Source organism: Muscardinus avellanarius (genome assembly GCF_963383645.1).
Source record: "Muscardinus avellanarius genome assembly, chromosome: 2".
Classification (NCBI taxonomy): Eukaryota; Metazoa; Chordata; class Mammalia; order Rodentia; family Gliridae; genus Muscardinus; species Muscardinus avellanarius.
Window position 1 is genome coordinate 9,784,131 of NC_137787.1, and position 20,198 is coordinate 9,804,328.

Consider the following 20,198-nt stretch of genomic DNA (forward strand, 5'->3'; position numbering starts at 1 on the left):
ATAAATACTATTTACTTTTTTTTTTTTTATTGGTGCACTGTATTCATACATCATAGTGGGATACAAACTTTTGTAGACATACATGCACACATCGCCCAGTCAGCCCCCACCCGATCCCCACCCCATTCTCTCCCCATCCCTCCCTCCCATGCTTGGCTTAGTGGTTGACATCTAGTATTATAGCAATTTATCCAAAATTAAAAATGGTAATCTCACATAACAGTTTCATTTGTCTGATACCAAGCTTTTGATGACTTAAAGATAACATTTCAATATTTCTTTTTACTTTCTTTCTTACCAGAGAATATTTTTTTTCTATTTTTTTAGGTGAAACTATCATATATTTATATATTTATTTTTCAGAAAAAAAAAAAAACTATCCTAATATGGAATATGGACTTTAGATACCCAAAACGATCTTGAAAAAGAACAAAGCTAGAAGATATATATTTTCTGATTTCAAACCATATAAAGCTACAATAATTGAAACAGTGTAGTACTATTCTAAAGGCAGATATATAAACCATTGGAGTTAAATAAAAGCCTAGAGCTAAATTCTTTCCTATATTGTCAAGTTATTTTTGACAAGGTTTCCACGAACATTTGGTGGTAGAAATAATAATCTTTTAACTAAATATTGTTGAAACATAATAATTACATGGAAAAGAATAAAGTTGGACCCTTACCTAATCCCATATACAAATATTAACTCAAAATAGATAAAAGACCTAAATATAAATGTTAAGACTATAAACTTTTAGGAGAAAATCTGGGTCATAAAACCTCACAACACTGAAATTGGCAGTGATTTCTTGAATATGATTTCAATGGCACAGGCTACAGAAGAGTATACAAATTCCCTAAAAAATAAAAAAAAAATATTGTATATCCAAAGACAATGTAACCAGAGTTAACAGTTACTAATAGAATGGGATAAAATATTTCCAAATGCTATATCTGAAGGTATATTAATATTCCAACTAGAAATCCTAAAAATTAACAACAATAAAGGCAAACAATACCATTTAGAGATAGGTAAAAGACTAACATAAGTAATGAATCTCCACAGATAACCAATCTTAGTTGACTGTTGGATAGAAAATCTTGTTTCTCTGGTTCTGGTGTGTGTTACCTATTTCTTCTTTGTAGTTAATCTCTTTGAGTATTTTCTCTAGTGCTGGTTTTGAAGACATAAATTCCTTCAGTTTCTGTTTGTCAGGGAAGCTTCTTATTTCTCCATCTAATTTGATAGAAAGTTTTGCTGGGTAGGAAATTTTTGGCTGGAAGTTGTTTTCTTTCAGAGTTTGGAATATGTTACTCCAAGCCCTTCTGGCTCTCATGACTTGGTTTGGGAAATCTGGAGTGATTCTAATTGGTGTGCCTCTGAATGTCACTTGGCCCTTTGTTTTTGTTGCCTTTAAGATTCTCTGCTTGGCTTCCACATTGGTCATTTTGACAATTATGTGGCGTGGGGATCCTCTTCTCTGATCCTGTCTAAAGGGAGTTCTATAAGTTTCCTGGACCTGTGTATCGACCTCTTGCTCTATGTCTGGAAAATTTTCTGCTATTACTTCCTTGAAGAGATTGTTGATCCCTTTGGTTTCACTTTCTTTTCCCTCCTCTATTCCAATTATTCTTAGGTTAGCTCTCTTAAAATGGGCCCATATTTCTTCAATATCAGATTCCTGCTGTCGGATATATTTTCCTAGATTAGAAACTATGCGTTCATTTTTGGATTGCTCACCTTCTAAGAGCGAGATTCTGTTCTCTATGTGTTCTAATCGGTTGTTTGTGCTTTGAATTGAGGCCTTTACTTCATTAATTGCATCCTTGATCTCTTTTTGGCTCTCTCTGAGTTCTTTTCGAAGCATCTCTATTATTTCTACAGTTATTTTCCTGATTTGATCTTCTAGAAATCTCTGATTTTCAGTTTTATCGGGTTCTGATGTTGTGGGGTTGTGGGCATTCATTGCTCCAGTATTATTCCTCTTTCCCATGATTTCGGATGTTTGTGCCTTCTCTGGGTTCTTCCCTTGGGTCACTATGACTTCACTTAAGGTGTTCTGGATCTCGAGTCAGTAGTATCTCAGACCCCACTACTCCTTTACTGGGTTGTATCACAGAGTCTCCGACCCAGGGAGTCGATAAAGGCTGCTTTAGACTGTGGGGGGTGCCAGGTTGCACGTTCTCCTATGGTGTGTTATCTCTGCCACCGCCCCTCCCCCACTGGGTCAAGTCCCAGGGAGTACAGTACTGGGATTTCTCCTCTGTGGCCCACAATTTGACTCACTGTTCTTGAGTACGCAGATGTAGCCGTACTGGATTCGGTGAATTCTCTTCCTCTGCCGCCGGTGGCAATATGGCGCTGCTGCCACTCTCTCGGCCGTGAGGCTGGCGTATTTCTTCTTGGTTTTGATTTCCACTCTGAATCCCTGCGGCGTGTGCTGAGCTCAGCCACTGGGAGCTTTAGATTTTACCTGCGGTGAGAAATCCCGCCTGGCTGTTTCGTAGCGGCTCACCTCGGCTTGCTGTAGCCGTCCGGTGAATTTGCCACTGCCGCCGGCAGTATGGCGCTGCTGCCGCGTCCTCGGGCGTGAGGCTGGTTATCTCCTCCGTGGCTCTGAGCTCTGTTCTCAGTCCGCTTTCCTTCTGGAGCCTGGTGATTTTTTTGTTTCTCTGGTGATGGTGTTTTCTGGCTATGAAAGGTGCTGATTTAGTGGTAATGGAGATTGGTTATTAGCGGGGCTCTTAAGCCCCGCTTTTCTTGGTCGCCATCTTCCTGGAAGTCTCTCCTATTTACTTTTTTGTAATCTGATACTGAGCATTTACCTGGTAAGGTTATGAGAAATTCTGGAGTCAATGAGGTGTGAATTAGCTACAGGCCTTGTATTAGCTGCAAACCAAAGTTAGACATGTTTTAAGACCAGCGAATAATTTATTTGGGTTAAAAAGAGAACTGCTACCTTTATAATTAGGTGTATGTGAAGTCAATTTCTTTACATTTTTGGAGGGGAGGATTGAACTAAGGGCATTCTACCTCTGAGCTACAGCCCCAGCCCTATTTTGTATTATTTTATTTATTTATTTATTTATTTATTTATTTATTTATTGTTTCATTTATTTATTTATTTATATTTTGGTGGGTCTTGGGATGAAACACAAAGGCATTCGACCTCCGAGCTATACCTGCTGCCCTATTTTTTATTCTTTATTTTGGTGGTACTGGGAGTAGAACCCAGAGGCTTTCTACCTTTCGGCTATACTCCCAGACCTTTTTTTTAATTTGGAAACAGGGTCTCACTAAGTTGCTGAGAGCCTCACTAAGTAGCTGAGGCTGGCTTCGAACCCATGTGATCCTCCTGTCTCAGCCTCCCAAGCGTGGGGATTACAAGTGTGTGCCACCACGCCTCGATCTTATTCTTTATTTTGAAGCAGGGTCTTATTAAGTTGCGGAGGATCTCACTAAACAGCTGAGGCTGTCTGCGAATCATGATTCTCTGGTCAAGTGTGCGCCACCACACCCGGCTCTATTCTTTTTTTTTTTTTTCCTTTTTTTTTTTTAATGGTCTCACTAGCCAGGCGTGGTGGCTCAGGATTATAATCCCCAATCCCCGTGCTTGGGAGGCTGAGACAGGAGGATTGTGCAGGTTCGAAACCAGCCTCAGCTACTTTGTGAGGCTCTCAGCAACTTAGTGAGACCCTGTTTCCAAAAAATATATAAAATGGGTCTGGGAGTATAGCCCGGAGGTAGAAAGCCTCTGGGTTCCACCTCCATTACCACCAAAAAATAAAAAAAGACTTAGTAAAATGGTCTCACTAAGTTGTGTAGGGCTTTACAAGTTGCTGAGGCTGTCCACGAACCTGCCTCAGTTTCCCAAGTCTTGGGAATGTATGCATGTGCCACCATGCTGGCTATGAATCAACTTCTGATGACAAATAGATTTGTTGTGTGTGTATGTGGGGGGGGTGCTGGGGGTTAAACTCAGAGATATTCTACCTTCAAACTATACCCCCACCCTGATTTTATTTATTTGGAAACGGTCTTGCTAGGTTAATGAGAGTCTCACTACTTGCTGAGGCTATCCTTGAACCTGCGACCTTCCTGTCTCAGCCTCCCAAGTAGTGGGATTTTAGGCATGCGCCACCACGACGGGCCAGACCAATACCTTTTTATCTTTATTTTTTGAGACTTAGTAGGGCTATATAACATTTATAGCCCTACTCCCATTTGGGTACTAGGATTGAAGCCAGGAGCATTCTGCCTTTGAGATACCCTATTAGTAGCCCTTTTATTTTATTTTTTATTTTGAAGCAGTGTCTTGCTAAATTGTTGAGACTGGCCTGTTACCTGCAGTCCTCATATCTCAGCCTCCCAAGTACTGGGATTACTGGAGTGCATCACCACATCCAACTATAACATATTTTAGAGGTTGGTCTTTCCATATTTATTTATTTATTTATTTATTTATTTATATATTTATTTAATTAGTGGTGCTGTGGTCAAAGCTTCACCACAGCTTGATTTTGTGTGTGTGTGTGTGTGTGTGTGTGTGTGTTTGTGTGTGTGTGTTCTTTATTTTGAAACGGGGTCTTACTAACTTGTGGAGGGCCTCACTGAGTAGCTGAGGCTGTCCACGAACTCAGTAAAACCCTGTTTCAAAATAAAGAATCAAGCCGGGCGTGGTGGCGCACGCTTGTAATCCCCGTGCTTGGGAGGCAGAGACAGGAGGATCGGGCAGGTTCAAAGCCAGCCGTGCTGGCTTAAGAGACCCTGTTTCCAAATAAAAAATATAAAAAAATAGGTTTGGGAGTGTAGCCCAGAGGTAGAAGGGCTTCCAGGAACCCCAGTACCACCCCCCATCCCCCCCAAAAAAAGAATAAAAAGTAGGGTTGGGGGTGTAGCTCGGAGGTAGAATGCCCCTGGATTCCATCCCTAGCACCGCAAAATAAATAAATAAATAAAACAAATAGAATAAAATAAATTAAACTAAAAATAAAAACTCAGCTGGGGTGGTAGTGCATGCTTATTAATCCCAGCACTTGGGAGGTTGAGACAGAAGGAGCACACAGGTTGGAAGCCAGCCACTTCCTGAGACCCTGCTTCAAAATAAAACATAAAATAGGTATGAGGGTGTAGTCTTTGATAGAAGGCCACATATCCCATGCCATAAAAAAATATAGGAAAAAATCCCCTCATAACACAGGAATCTGGAGTTTTAGCTTAGCTCTACCTTTAGAATACATATCTTGGGGACTGAAATGGGAGGAGAAAAGCCTGAGGACCTTTTGCTACTAAAAGTAAGGACTAAGACTAAGTCATTTTATTTACTTATTTATTTTTTGTGGTACTGGGGCTTTTCTACCTCCAGGCTATACTCCCAGACCTATTTTATACTTTATTTGAAAACAGGGTCTTCCTAAGTTGCTGAGAGCCTCATTAAGCAGCTGAGGCTGGCTTTGAACCCATGTGATTACAAGTATGTACCACCACGCCCAGCTAGACTAAGTTGTATTAAATGAAAGTTATATTGGATTTTTTTTTATTGTTAGGGCTTGAGCCTGGGGTAGGGCCTTGAGCAGGTTAGGCAGATGTTCTACCACTGAGCTAGAACGCATAGCCCCAGAATGGTTTTGGAGATTCAAAAACTACTTTCTTTTATCAAGACATTAATTTCTTCTATTAAGATTTTTTTTTTTTTTTCAGTATTGGGAATGGAACCCAGGGGCATTGTACCTCCAAGCTATACACCCAGCCCTATTTTTAGTCTATTTAGTTTTTGAAACAGTGTTTCACTGAGTTGTGAAGGGCCTCAATAAGTAGCTGAGGCTGTCAACAAACTGTGGTCCTCAGGTCTCTGCTTTCTGAATGCTGGGATTATAAGCGTGCACCACCACACCCAGCTTAATTCATTTTGAATTCAGGGTAAATAGAAGAAGAAATCAGTATACTGGTAATTGTTTTTTGGTGATACTGGGAATTGAACCCCAGGTCTTGGGCATGCCAGGCAAGTGATCTCCCAGAGGTATACTCCAGCTGAAATCATTGTATTGTAAAGGGAAACCTTTGATGTTCTTTTTATTTTCTTTTATTTATATTTTTGGTGGTACTGGGGTTGCTGGAAACCCTTCTACCTCCCAGATACACTCCCAGACACCTATTTTTTATATTTTTATTTGGAAACAGGGTCTCTTAATCAGCGAGGCTGCTAGATCCTCCTGTCTCTGCCTCCCAAGCGAGGGGATTACAAGTGTGCACCACCATGCCTGGCTTTGATCTTCTTTTAAAGGAGGTGTTTGTATATGTATTTATGTTAGGGAATTTATAACATATTTAGAGATTGAGTTACAGTTATTGTGTGAAGTTCTCATTGATTTATTTCTAAGTTGCTTTGAGATGGTGTTAGAAATGAAAGCCTTTAAGTCTTCGCTGCTGGAATTGAACCCAGGATCTCATTAATGCTAAATTCAGGCTCTACCACTGAGCTATACTCCAGCCAAAAATTTTTGTTTTAACAAAATAAGTATATTTTGGTAGTGATGAAACTTTGTTCTAAGTTCTCATTAGTGTATATGGTCTTATATGGAGAACCGGTCTCTACTGTGAATTGCATAAATTACATTTGGTAATACTTCAGATGTATTAGTTTTGGGTCTGTATTGATATGTGCTTCTTTTTTATTGGTTACACAAATCTCATGTAACTATTGACTGTTTAAAAATTATTATAGCTGAAGCCGGGCATGGTGGTACTTGCTTGTAATCCCAGCATTTGAGAGGTTGAGACCGGAGGATCGCGGTTCATAGACAGCCTCAGCTACTTAGGGTCACACTAAGTTGCAGAGGGCCTGTTTCACAATAAAGAATAAGAAAATAGGGCAGGGGTATAGCTCGGAGGTCGAATGCCCAAGTTCCATCCCCAGTCCCGCAAAAAAATTAAAAAATAAATAAAAATGATATAATAGCTGAAAACACAGTATCTTCCTATCTTTCAAAGTAGCTTTAAGAACAGTGCTGGCATATGTCTTTGTTATAATGCAGACAGATCAATGATGGAGTCTTTTGAATGTGTTTGGAATATCTTATGCTAAATTCTGTTGAGTATCTTTGTGGGACTTTTTTTTTGTCTGTACTTTTTTAATCAGTATTTTAAATTATTAGCAAATATTACCACCTTGATTTCATATGAGCTGTTTACTGTTTAGTGTTTATGATTTTCTGTGTAAAATCAGTTTGAGAATTCAGCATCCTTTGCATTTACTGTGCTTAGCTGAAAATATTTTGGGGGGGGGTGATTTTGGGAGGTATTAGGGATTGAACTCAGGGGCCTTCTACCTCTGAGCTATATCCCAAGCCCTTTTTATTTTTTAATTATTTTTAATTAAAAACTTATTTTTTTGTTGTTGTACTGGGGTTCCTGGAAACCCTTCTATCTCTGGGCCACACTCCCAGACACCTATTTTTTTATATTTATATTTGTTTTTATTTTTGTTGTTACTGGGGTTCCTGGTAACCCCTCTATCTCTGGGTTACACTCCCAGACCTATTTTATTTGGAAACAGGGTCTCTTAAGCCAGCAAGGCTGGCTTCGAACCAGTGCGATCCTCCTGTCTCCGCCTTCCAAGCGTGGGGATTACAAGCGTGCACCACCACTCCTGGCTATATTTATATTTGGAAACAGGGTCTCTTAAGCCAGCGCTCGTGGCTGGCTTCAAACCTGCGTGATCCTCCTGTCTCTGCCTCCCAAACGCGGGCATTACAAGCGTGCACCACCACGCCCGGCGATTTTTTATTTTTAAACAGGTCTCACTAAGTTGGCATAGCGACCTCACAAATTGCTAAGGTTGGCCTCAAACCTGTAATCCTCCTGTTTCAGCCTCCCAAGCACTGGGATTATAGGTGGGCCCCACCAGACCAGGATTTACCTGAATTTTAATGTACAAATTGGAACCTATTATCATTGTGTGAATCTCAAATTACCTTTTTTATACATTTTAAAAAGGCATTAGTTATTTTGTTTTATTTAAACATTTTAAAATATAAATCTAAATTTGTTTTAACTGATTAAAAACAAAAATTGCACACACGGGGTATCATATGATTTGATATGTTTATATTGTGTAATGTTTAAATTGGGTTAATCCTATATACCTCCTCATTTATCATTTTTCGTGAAAACATTCAACCTTCTAGTTTTTGGAATATAAGGTGCATTATTATCTACAGTCATCTTACTGTGAAATGCACATGTTGTCTATTAAGATTAGTGTTTGGATTTTAAATGGATTTTCCTGTTGTAAAAATGTAGTATATTTGAATGTCTTAAAATTGGTGAAAGAGACATGATTGTTTAAGTAACCATAATACTGCTATGCAATTAAGACAACTGGTAGTAATAAGAATTCTTAACTTTCAGGTATGGATTGGGTTACTTGTCAGATAATTGATATAATAATTTTATGAATACTTCCAACAAGGGTAGGTCAATAATGAATTGAGAGGTCTTTTTATAAATGTAAAAAGATTTCACTTTCAGTATTGTATTTGCATCTCAGTTTCCTGATAGATTTCTGTTTTGGTTTTCTGCTGACAGGTCACATTTAGGGCAGGCAAAACATAAGAGATATAGCCCTCCTGAGAGTAGAAAATCTAATTCTAAGGCACCCAAAGTGCAGTCTAATACTCCTGAACTGTCAAGGGGACACCTTTCCAAAAGGTAAATCTTCACATTGCTTATATGTTTTCAAGGCAGAATTATTTCATTTGAGTCATTGCATAATTTTTAAACTCACCAAGTTGTCCAGTATGTTAGCACATGTTTTCATTATTCTGAGTGTAACTTTTTGGATTAGTAGTTTATCACCTTTGCAGTGAAATCAGCACACTGTGCCCTAGACAATGAAGTTTTTCCTTCACAGAAAACTGAGGTTTCCCATTTGCTTAACAAAGCATTGTAGGTATCTGAAATGCCACTTATCATTTTTTTTAAAGAATTTCCTGTGAGAGCCATAGTCCAGGTGGATGATTCTAGTTTGTTAGGAATATTTGAAAAGGAATGTTGCTGTGAAGGTACAATAATACAACAAGGTAAAACATTCTAACCTTCCTTTTAAGGTGCTTATGTTAATGCTTGTGTTTTCCAAGCATTGACCTACAGTTGTGCTTATGAATGAAGCTTCAGTATCTAGTTTCCATTAGTTCTGAACCTCTTAGCGTTCTTTCCTATTTTGTGATTAGGAATCTTAGTGTTGTTAATCTTTGAGTCAAAAGAGCACCCTTATCTTCAAGCCAAATATTTTGTCACTCCCCAAAATCACCCTTGTTTTGGTTCTTGTACTTATCAGGAAAATTGTTGTCCTTTTCCAAGCACTGAATTCCATAGATTTACGAAGTTAGGAAATAAGTATTACATGATAGGTATGCTCATGACAGGCTGCCACTAACTCTTTTCTTATCTAACCTCTTAGAAGCTGCAGTTCATCATCTGCTGTCATAGTTCCACAGCCAGAGGATCCAGACAGAGCTAATACTTCAGAAAGGCAAAAAACGGGGCAGGTGCCTAAGAAAGACAATTCTCGTGGAGTGAAACGCAGTGCTAGTCCAGATTACAACAGGACCAATTCTCCTAGCTCTGCGAAAAAACCCAAAGCACTTGAGCATACTGAGTCTCCCTCAGAAACAAGTAAGCCACAGAGTAAATCAAAGAAGAGACATTTAGACCAGGAGCAACAACTAAAATCTGCACAATCACCATCAACAAGCAAGGCTCACACCAGGAAGAGTGTGGCTGCTGGTAGTTCACGGAGTCAGAAAAGAAAAAGGACAGAGAGTTGTTGTGTCAAGAGTGGTTCTGGGTCCGAACCAACTGGTGCCGAAGAGAGATCTGCAACACCTACCAAGCTGGCTTCAAAATCGGCCGCCTCAGCCAAAGCTGGGTGTAGCACCGCCACTGATTCTTCCTCTGCTGCCTCCACCTCCTCCTCGTCCTCTGCGGTAGCCTCGGCCTCTTCCACTGTGCCACCAGGTGCCAGGGTGAAACAAGGAAAAGACCAGACCAAGGCTAGGCGCTCCCGATCAGCATCCAGCCCCAGCCCCAGAAGAAGTAGCAGGGAAAAGGAGCAGAGTAAAACTGGTGGCTCTTCAAAATTTGATTGGGCTGCTCGTTTCAGCCCTAAAGTTAGCCTTCCTAAAACAAAACTGTCTCTTCCAGGGTCTTCAAAGTCAGAGACATCAAAACCTGGACCTTCTGGATTACAGGCCAAATTAGCAAGTAAGTTTACAGAAGATCTTGCTTGAAGTAAAGAAAATGTCTCTAGGTTTGTCAAGTGTTTATTATGCTTCCTAGTTGGTTATGTTTGTTTTGCAGTTTGAGGCAGTATTAGATATATTACTGTATCTGTATATAAAAACATACAATACTTGATACTACATTTATTAGTTTTATGGAGATAAACAAGGAATTTTGTTATTTCATAGATTGAACCCGGGAGAGCTGTGCCACTAAGCAATATCCTCAGCTCTTTTTTAAAATTAAATTTTCATTTTGAGATGGTCTCACTAAGTTGCTGAGGCTCTCAAACTTGTGGTCTTTCTGCCCCAGCCTCCCAAGTCTTTGGGATAGCATACATCACAGTAGTTGACGTATGTCTATTGTTTATACTAGACTGTCACATTTTAGTAGCTGTATCTTTTTTTTCTTGGCAGTATGTGCTACTTCATTTATTTTCTAAAATCAGAATGGGACATAAAGTTGGATTTTCTTTACTAGATGTAAAATTATTTTAGTTGTGAATTCTTTTAATAACAATTAGATGTTATTTTTGAGTCTTATATATTCTTGATATATGGTAATAGTTAATTAAATTATTAAGGTGAATGTACCCTCATATATATTAAAACTTGTGTAACAGTTTATGGTCTTGAAAGGAGCTTCATCTAAAGCTGAATACTTCTTAAGTTTTATACGTTGCTCTGGGTCCTAGGCTAGTGGGAAAGAATTGTGCCCTCTTGAACCTTTAAGTGGACTGAAAGTAATGTTGGAGAATAATACATGCAAGCAAAGGAACAAAATACAGATAGGAGAAGTAGTGCTATGACATTACTTTATGATCCAGCCCTGTAGATGCTCAGGTACTTTTCCTGTTTTCCCAAAAGACTTCTTCAGAAAGCCTTCTCGTTAGAACTGATTAGAACCGATCATGCCCCTCTTCAATAACATGTTTACTGTAATACAAAAAAAAATTTTTTTTTTTTTGGTGGTACTGGGGGTGGAACCCAGGGGCTTTCTACCTCCAGGCTATACTCCCAGACCGATTTTATATTTTATTTGGAAACAGGGTCTCACTTAGTTGCTGAGAGCCTCACTAAGTAGCTGAGGCTGGCTTCGAACCTGTGCGATCCTCCTGTCTCCGCCTCCCAAGCACGGGGATTTACAAGCGTGCACCATCATGCCCGGCCTGAAAAAAATTTTGTGGTTCTATTTTAAGAAATCATAAAAGGACAGATACAATAAGGAAGGATTTGTCCACCCCCCCCCCTTCTTTTTGCCATACTGGGGATTAAGCCCAGAGCCTTTAGCGTATTAGGCAAACTCTACTGCGGAGCTATATTCTCAGTCCTCTTTACTTTGAGACAGGGTCTTACTAAATTCCCTGGGCTGGCCTCAACCTTGCAGTTCTCCTGCTTCAGTCTCTTGTAGCTGGGATTACAAGAATGCATCAGTGTGCTCACTTATCCACATTTTATTAATGAACTTAATTTTTGTTGTATTTAGTCAGAAAACTTGCCTTTGACTACTTTTTCTCCCTTTTGAGTCCTTTTAGAAGATTTTACATAATGTCTGCTGGCATTTTTGTTGAAATTTAGTTAATATTAGTAACCCAATATTGACTTAGAGTTCTTAGTTCTGTTTATCTTAAAACTATAATTTATAACTGCATTTGGTTGATATTTTTTTTGTGTGTGTCTGTGTGTCTGGGGATGGAACCCAGGGGCATTTGACCTCCGAGCTACACCCCCTGCCCTATTTTTTATTCTTTATTTTGAAACCGGGTCTCACTATGTTGCAGAAGGCCTCACTAAGAAGCTGAGGCTGTCTGTGAACCGCGATCCTCCGGGTCTCAGCCTCCCGAATGCTGGGATTACAAGTGTGCGTCACCACGCGCGGCCATTTGGTTGATTTGGTATTAGCTAATGTTGACAAGAATATTAGTAGGCAATATGTGAATTATGTTTAACTTATGTCATAGGGTTATTGTCTTTATATGTGTGTTGTACTGGGGATTAAACCTAGGGGCACTCTATCTTTGAACTACACTCATAGTCCCATTTTTTAGTTTTATTTTGAGCAGGGTCTCTCTAGATCAGTGAGAGTCACTACTTGCTGAACCTGTCCTTGAACCGGTGATCTTCAAGTCTCAGCCTTCCAAGTCCTGGGATTACAGGCGTGCACCACCACACATAGGTTATTGTGAAAAATTGGGGATTGCACCCCAGAGTCTACCTCCAAGTTAAACCCCAACCAATTTTATTTATTTGGAAACAGGGCCTCACTATATTGCAGAGCACCTAAATTGCCAAGGTTGGCTTCCAATGTGCGATTCTCCTTTCTCAACTTTCCAAGCACTGGGATTACAAGCATGCGCCACCCTGCCTGGCTCATCTTTTTTTTAGTGGTACCGGGGTTCCTGGAAGCCCTTCTACCTCTGGGATATACTCCCAGACCTATTTTTATACTTTTTAATTTATTATTATTATTATTATTATTGTTGCTGTTGTTGTTGTTGTTGTTACATTTATTTTTGGTGGTATTGGGGTTCCTGGAAACCCTTCTACTTCTGGGCTACACTCCTAGACCTATTTTTAATGCTTTTTTTAAATTTGGAAATAGGGTCTCTTCTTAAGCTAGCGCAGCTGGCTTCGAACCTGCGCGATCCTCTTGTCTCCCGCCTCTCAAGCGCGGGGATTACAAGTGTGTGCCACCATGCCCGGCTCATCTTTTACTTTTAGACTGATCAATTTGGTATTTATAATATAGCGTACCTTTCACTTTAAAGGTACAGATAATGATTCAGGACTCACTATATTGGTATTTTGAAGTCAAAAGGAAATAAAAGACTAGGTTAAAAAACGACAGCCACCTTTCTATTTGTCCTGCCAAGGTTTTCTTGACAATTGGAATTACTAATGTCAGCGTTTATAGCTCCTACTCCCTCTGCTTTGAATGATGTAGGAACATGTGTGCGGCTCTGTCCATTTAGTAGCTGTGTAATCACAACAGCCATGGACCCTGGTGAACTCACATTAAGTGCTGTGGGATTTATTCTTCCTTTTTCTGTCCAGTCTACCTCAGTTGAAGAGTTGGTTCATCTCTTTTTTTCTTTTAGCTCTTATTTGCTTGGGTGTCATGGCCTTGACTCTTCTTAGAGCTTTGCTTTCGTTTCTTACAGGGTTGTTGACATGACTTTTGAAAGAAAATCTCCCTTACCGGTAGCCAGTTAATGGGGTTTCCTTAGTTGTGAGGGAGCTTTGAGTCAGGAAACATCAAGAATGCTGGCAGTTACACTGAGCTAGGAACAAGCTAATTCAGATAATTCTAGTAAATCTTCTCTTATACATGATCACAAACTGATCACAAACTGGTTTAATACTTTAAAACTCGTGATATTTCTGACCTTCACAGAATCTGTGTTTAATCTCTTGTCACTATATTTCTTTGCCAGTCCCATTGCAGCTTCCCTAGTTCTAAACTCTATTTATAGCCTTAGCTATTGAAACAAGAGAACTAGCATTTGGTTAGCGTCTAATAAGTGCCAGGTATTTTAGATATCCAAGCATGTGTACTTTTCAAAACAATGGTGCTTTAGGATAGTTATTAGGGAAATTTATTTGAAGGAGATGAAATAACTGCTCCTAGTAACATATCTCCTAAGTGTGGCAGAGTTAGAATTTGAAGAATAGGATGTTGAAACTTATTTTTAATTTTTAATTTTTTTGGTGGTATTGGGGGGTAGAACCCAGAGGCTTTCTACCTCCGGGCTATACTCCCAGACCTTTTTATATTTTATTTGGAAACAGGGTCTCACTAAGTTGCTGAAAGCCTAAGTATCCGAGGCTGGCCTCGAACCCGTGTGATCCTCTTGTCTCAGCCTTCCAAGCGTGGGGATTACAAGCGTGCGCCACCACGCCCGGCTCGTTGAAACTTTTGTACTTTTTTTTTTTTTGTTTTAAACCTGTGTTCCTATGTTTTACTGATATGACATAATTGGGTCATTTAGAGATTTTAAGACTCCAGAGGGAAATAAAATTTTATTTGATCTTTTGTTGCAGTTGATTACTTTTTCTTTTCTTTTTTTTCTGGTGGTACTGAGGGTAGAACCCAGGGGCTTTTCTACCTCCGGGCTATGCTCTCAGACCTATTTTATACTTTATTTGGAAACAGGGTCTCACTAAGTTGCTGAGAGCCTCACTAAACAGCTGAGGCTGGCTTTGAATCTGTGCGATCCTCCTGTCTCAGCCTCCCAAGTGCTGGGAACACAAGCATCGTGGCCACACCCAGCCACTGTTGATTACTTTTGAGGAACGAGACTCTGTGGACCCAGGGATTCATATAACATTCACCATATATTTACCTTTTTTTAAACTAAATGAAGAACACTTCAAAATCCTCTTAGCACTTGATAATTGTATTAAAAACTTTTCATGGATTCTTCCTACTTGCCCTTCATCATTTCTGTGTGGCAGGTATCATTAGTCCCAGCTTATCATTTGAGAAACAGAGTCCTTGGTTAAGTTACCTGTCCAAGGTTTTAGAACTAAGAAGTGATAAGAACCAAGAGCTAGACTCAGGCCATGTAGAAATTGTTCTCGAAAATAGAATGCACCGGGAGTAAGCAGATCAGATGAGCTAAATCTGGGAAGGGTTCTTGAAGTCAGATGGGGAGGGGTGCCTTGGGGATGATTAAATGTGCCACTTCAGGAAGGAGTCTTTATATAAGAAGCCATAGTAGAATTGGCAGGTAATTTTACATAAGAGGCATAATAATGAGGTATTTTATGGTGATCTCTGGGTTTGAAATACTGGTATTTTGGGTAAAGAGCCCTTAATATAGAAATAAAACTTTGATTTGAATCCTACTTCTTCCATTTTACCAAGTGGTGACTTATGGGAAAGTTTTAACTTTTTATTGTAAAATGGGTGTAAAAGCTGTTTGAAGAAAATTGATCACAGACATCTAAGATTTAGGGTGCAAAACTTAAGTTGAATATAATATCTTAAGGCAGAAAACAGCAGTATTTTGAAAATGAAGGCTGGGTGAATCCTGGCCATTGATCACTTTTAGGTAGCAGTTTTATAGTTGGAAGACCCAGATTTATAGTTCTATTATCTCCTAGTTTTGAGGTTGAGCAGATTATTCCAAGTATAGTTACAATGCAAAGTAGTAATATCTGTTCTCATGAAACAAAAATAAAAGAACAAATATGAGAATAACTTTTTTTTTCCATCTGAGGTACTGGGGATGGAACTCGGGCAATCTACCTCCAAGCTATACCCACAGCCATATATATATATATGTGTGTGTGTGTGTGTGTGTGTGTGTGTGTGTGTGTGTGTGTGTGTGTGTGTGTGTGTGTGTGTATGTCTGTGTCTGTGTCCAGGCTACACCCCCAGCCGTGTGTGTGTGTGTGTGTGTGTGTGTGTGTGTGTGTGTGTGTGTGTGTATTACTGTGGCTGGAACCCAGGGCCCCTCAACCTCCGGGCTACATTCCCAGACCTATTTTTTTATTTTATTTGGAAACAGGGTCTCATGTAAGTTGCTAAGAGCCTTACTAAGTAGCTGAGGCTGGCTTTGAGCCTGTGTAATCCTTCTGTCTCAGCCTCCCAAGTACTCATATTACAAGGGTGCACCACCATGCCCGTCTTCAGCCTTATTTTTTTATTCTTTATTTTGAAATAAATTGCAGAGGGCCTAAGTAGCTGAGGCTGGTCTTGAACCTGCGATCTCCCATCTCAGCCTCCCAAGTACTGGGATTATAAACATAAACCTCTACTCTTGGTGGTGAGAATGACTTTGTATAATAAAAGTCATTTACTTCAGGAACATAACAGTATTTATAATTGTAGTTATGGATTTGAAGTGCTTTTGTATGCACCAAGGTTGTGTGTCCAGGTTGTGTGTCCTTTTTGTTTTTAACCTTAATAAAGGACAGAATTCGTTTTAACGAGCACAACTTGTTAGGCAGGTTTCTTATTAGTATAAGTCTTGGTGGGGAAAAACCTATATGTTAAAAATGGAATGGGCTATTATGTCATGAGATTTTAAAAAAAACTTAAAATGACTCTGAGTTAATTATTTTTCCTGAATGATGTTTTCTTTCAACTTCTAAGATTCAGTGAATCTTACAGTACTTTATTTTTGCAGTACAAAACAGATGATTTGTGAAAAACTTTCTTCTTTTTGGTTCTGGGGATTGAACTTGGGGGTACTTTACCTCTCAGCTATACCCAAGCCCTATTTTGTATTTTTTATTTTGAAACAAGGCTGGTCTTGAACCTGTCAGCCTCCCATCTACTGAGATTACAGGTGTGTCACTGTACATGCAAAAAATTATTCTTCGTGGTTTGATATTACTCACAGCGATTCAGGAAATGCTTTAGCATATTGTAAGCTGTAGGAGGTCTTATAATAACTTGTGCTTAATCCATTATTTGACCAGCTAGTATTACCTTGGGGATAGTAGTGGGTCATGGAATACACTTTGGGAAGTGACACAATGCATTTAGTCAGGACATTTCAGCAGCAAGACCTTTCCTGGTATGCTATTTCAGTAATGGGTGATAGGCTGATCAACGTGTTCCTGGTGAGGAACTAGGGCTGGCAGGAGAGCTAGTGAAACAGCTACCTTAGTGACGGGCTTCCTGAAGCATGCTGTTTGCCAGCTTGCAACTGATCAAAATAGCTCTGGGGCAGAGGTCACTCTGTATCACTTGGTATGGGTCTCAAGAATACCCCAGACAGGGAAGATAGCATTATGTGAGCATTTTTGATATATATTAGAAAGTTATTTTAACTATGTGCTGTTTAATGCAAGTAACTTAATTATGTAAGCTTATGTAGCATAAATATAAAAGCATTAGGGCTATGTAATAAGGATGGTTTTAAAAAAGAATTTGTAATATAAGCCGGGTGTGGTGATGCATGTTGGTAATCCAAAATGTATTTTGGTAATCTGTCTCCTTTTTAAAGTAACTTCAGCCGGGCATGGTGGTGCATGCTTGTAATCCCCGTGCTTGAGAGGCTGAGACAGGGGTATCACGCAGGTTTGAAGCCAGCCTCAGCTACCTAGTGAGGCTCTCAGCAACTTAGGGAGACCCTGTTTCCAAATAAAATATAAAATAGGTCTGGGAGGCCAGGGCGTGGTGGCGCACACTTGTAATTCCCGTGCTTGGGAGGTGGAGACGGGAGGAGGATCACGCAGGCTCGAAGGCAGCCGTGCTGGCTTAGGAGACCCTGTTTCCAAATAAAAAAGTATAAAAATAGGTCTGGGAGTGTAGCCCGGAGGTAGAAGGATTTCCAGGAACCCCAGTACCACCACCACCAAAAAAAAAAAAAAGCCTAGATAAAAAAAAATTGTAATGATTTCAAAATGTTTGAGCAGAGTAGTGGATGATAGCATATAATTGTAAGATGGTGATTATAGCTAGGCAAATAATGAAGTACGGAAGCTAATTCAGCTTGGATCAGGACTCTTTCCATCAGCCTGAGAGAGTGCTTTCATCCCCAGCATAGAGAGAGAGCAAATAAGAGATGATTTGAAAGCCAGGCGTGGTGCCCACGCTGTAATCCTAGTACTTGGGAGGCTGAGACAGGAGGATTGTGGGTTCGTGGCCAGCCTCAGCTACTTAGTGAGGCCTTCACAACTTGGTGAGACCCTGTTTCAAAATAAAGAATAAAAAAATAGGGCCCAGGGTGTTGGAAGTAAAATGCCCCTGGTTCTCTAGTATTCCCCCCTACCCCTAAATGAGTTGAGCAGGAGAGAATACTTTGGAAGCTAGACACTTAGTTTCTTCAGTTGAAAAAGTTGGGTTATCTGTGAGCATTGTGTTTAGTGAAAACTTTTTTTTTTATATTAAGAGGAAGCTGATAATAAAATAGCGACTTATAGGTTTAATAGTTCCAATATAAAACTACCTTGGAAAATTACCAACAAAGAATATCATTGAGGCTTTAAAAATTCAGTAAGTTTTAAAGGTTGACAACTTTTAAAAACAGAATAATGAAAGAAATATTGCCTTCTTTATTAAAAGGCTGTGCTAAGTTTTACATTGTTTGAGTTAAATGACCACATTATGTGTTTGTATATGTCAAGTCAAAATAAGAACTAACTTAGCCAAATTACATTTTCTTGAACTTATATATGTTAGTTAAAATGACTTTTGTGTTTTTGCCTCTGTATTCTGAAGTAGTTTTGACACTTCTGGTTCTAAAATATGTTACTATAAAAGAAAGGAAAAACCCAGCAAAAAGAAGAAAAATACATTGATTTTGATTTCACTGGCTAAGGGCTGTGTGTGTGTGTGTGTGTGTGTGTGTGTGTGTGTGTGTGTGTGTGTCTTACGTTTCTTTTCATATTAATACTTAAGAGCAGTTTAGTCAAAGAATTATATGACTTACTATTTGTTTGTTTGGTTTTTTTTTTTTTTGGTTTTTGTTTTTTGCTGGTACTAGGTTCCTGGAAAAAACCTTTTACCTCTGGGCTACACTCCCAGACCTATTTTTATATTTTTATTTGGAAACAGGGTCTCTTAAACTAGTGAGGCTGCCTTCAAACCTGTGAGATTCACCTGACTCCGCCTCCCAAGCGCGGGGATTACAAGTGTGCGCCACCATGCCCGGCTATAACTTACTATTAACAGCAGTTGTGGTCTGCATGGCTGCTATCCTGGCTACTAGGGAGGTTAAACAGGAGAACTGCACATGTCTGAAGCCAGCCTCAGCCACTTAGTGAGAACCTGTTTCAAACTTGAGAGCTGGGGATGCAACTCAGGCCTACTGTGTACAAGGCCCTGGGTTCAGTACTTTGAAGAAAATCCTCCAAGGAAAACCTAGGTGTCATCTTGTCAAAGTGTCCTTTCTATGGCTGGTTATTTGGGTTTCATATTATTTAGTTTCAGTTATGTGTTTTACAGTGTCTGTTGGTTTTTTTTTTTTTCCTGGTTTAATCTCTATTCTTATGGAAAATGAGAATTTCACATTCTAGCCTCACACCAGCCCCAACTCACCAAACACATGCTCTACACGTTTTCTGTTTTCCCAGTCACCGCCAATCTGTAGGTAGTGTTTTATAGTTCATGGATACATAAATGTCTACACTAAGCCATGTAAGAATGTTTCCTTAGAACATTTTTGTTTTTCCTGAATTTAATGATTTTTGTGTGGTTTTCTTTACTTTTTTCTGTGACCCATCACTTCCTCACTACGTGCTGATAACCAGTTGCCTAAATCTTTTCTCAGCCTGTCTCCATGCATCTCTGACTTCGGGATGGCTGCTCTTTCTGCCTGGTTGCAGTAGTACTTTTTTGTAGCCTTGGGGTTTTCTTCAGTTTTCCTAGTTTCTTTTTTCCGTATTCCATGTCGTCTTTCTTGGTTTTTTTGTTTTGATGGAATACATATTTCTCTTGCTTTCTAAGAACTACTTAGATTTTGAAAAGCTTTTTATTTTTTCAGATTTTGAGAGACTGAAAATATTTACTTGGCAGATTGGTTAGATGTCGAGTTCCAGGTTGGGAATTATCTTCCTTTAAAATTTGGAAGAAATGTAAAACTTGATAGTTTTCAATACTGGAATCATTTCTGTTTCTGACCTGTTATATGTGTAATTTGTTTTTACAGAAGCTTGCAGGTCTTTACCTCTGTTACTTAGATAGAAATGTCAAAATATTGTCTATTGCTATGAGTTTGTTTTGATTCCTTGTAAAGGTAACAAGCTGTCCTGGTTTCCCTTGTCTGGGGCATTCCCTGATTCAGGAATTTCAGCTCTAAAACCAGAATAGTTTCAGGGAAGCTGGGATGGTGGTTCTCCTGACTGTTTTGCTCTCTCTCAGGTTCCTGTTATTTGGGTGAGATTGTCTTCTTTGGTGTCTTTGCTCTTGCTTCCAGTTTTTGTTCTTTTTCTAGTAAGCTGCTTCAGTTTCATCTTCC

At 39.4% G+C, this 20,198-nt stretch overlaps 1 protein-coding gene across 12 annotated transcripts in view; it reads left to right on the top strand.

The window, feature by feature from the left end:
• The window catches only part of TRIP12 (thyroid hormone receptor interactor 12), a gene marked incomplete at its 3' end in the record, with an annotated part of 120,519 nt that overhangs the window by 12,477 nt on the left and 87,844 nt on the right, over nucleotides 1–20,198 (top strand). For 6 of the 12 annotated variants that reach the window (XM_080689593.1, XM_080689598.1, XM_080689600.1 and 3 more), the window contains exons 2-3: nucleotides 8,591–8,713; nucleotides 9,465–10,267. The exons of 1 other annotated variant lie outside the window; for it this stretch is intronic. In XM_080689593.1, coding sequence (XP_080545719.1) covers nucleotides 8,591–8,713; nucleotides 9,465–10,267 — 926 coding nt within the window. The remainder of the gene's footprint in view (nucleotides 1–8,590; nucleotides 8,714–9,464; nucleotides 10,268–20,198) is intronic. 5 more of the 12 variants (XM_080689603.1, XM_080689604.1, XM_080689594.1 and 2 more) reach the window with 2 other exon arrangements.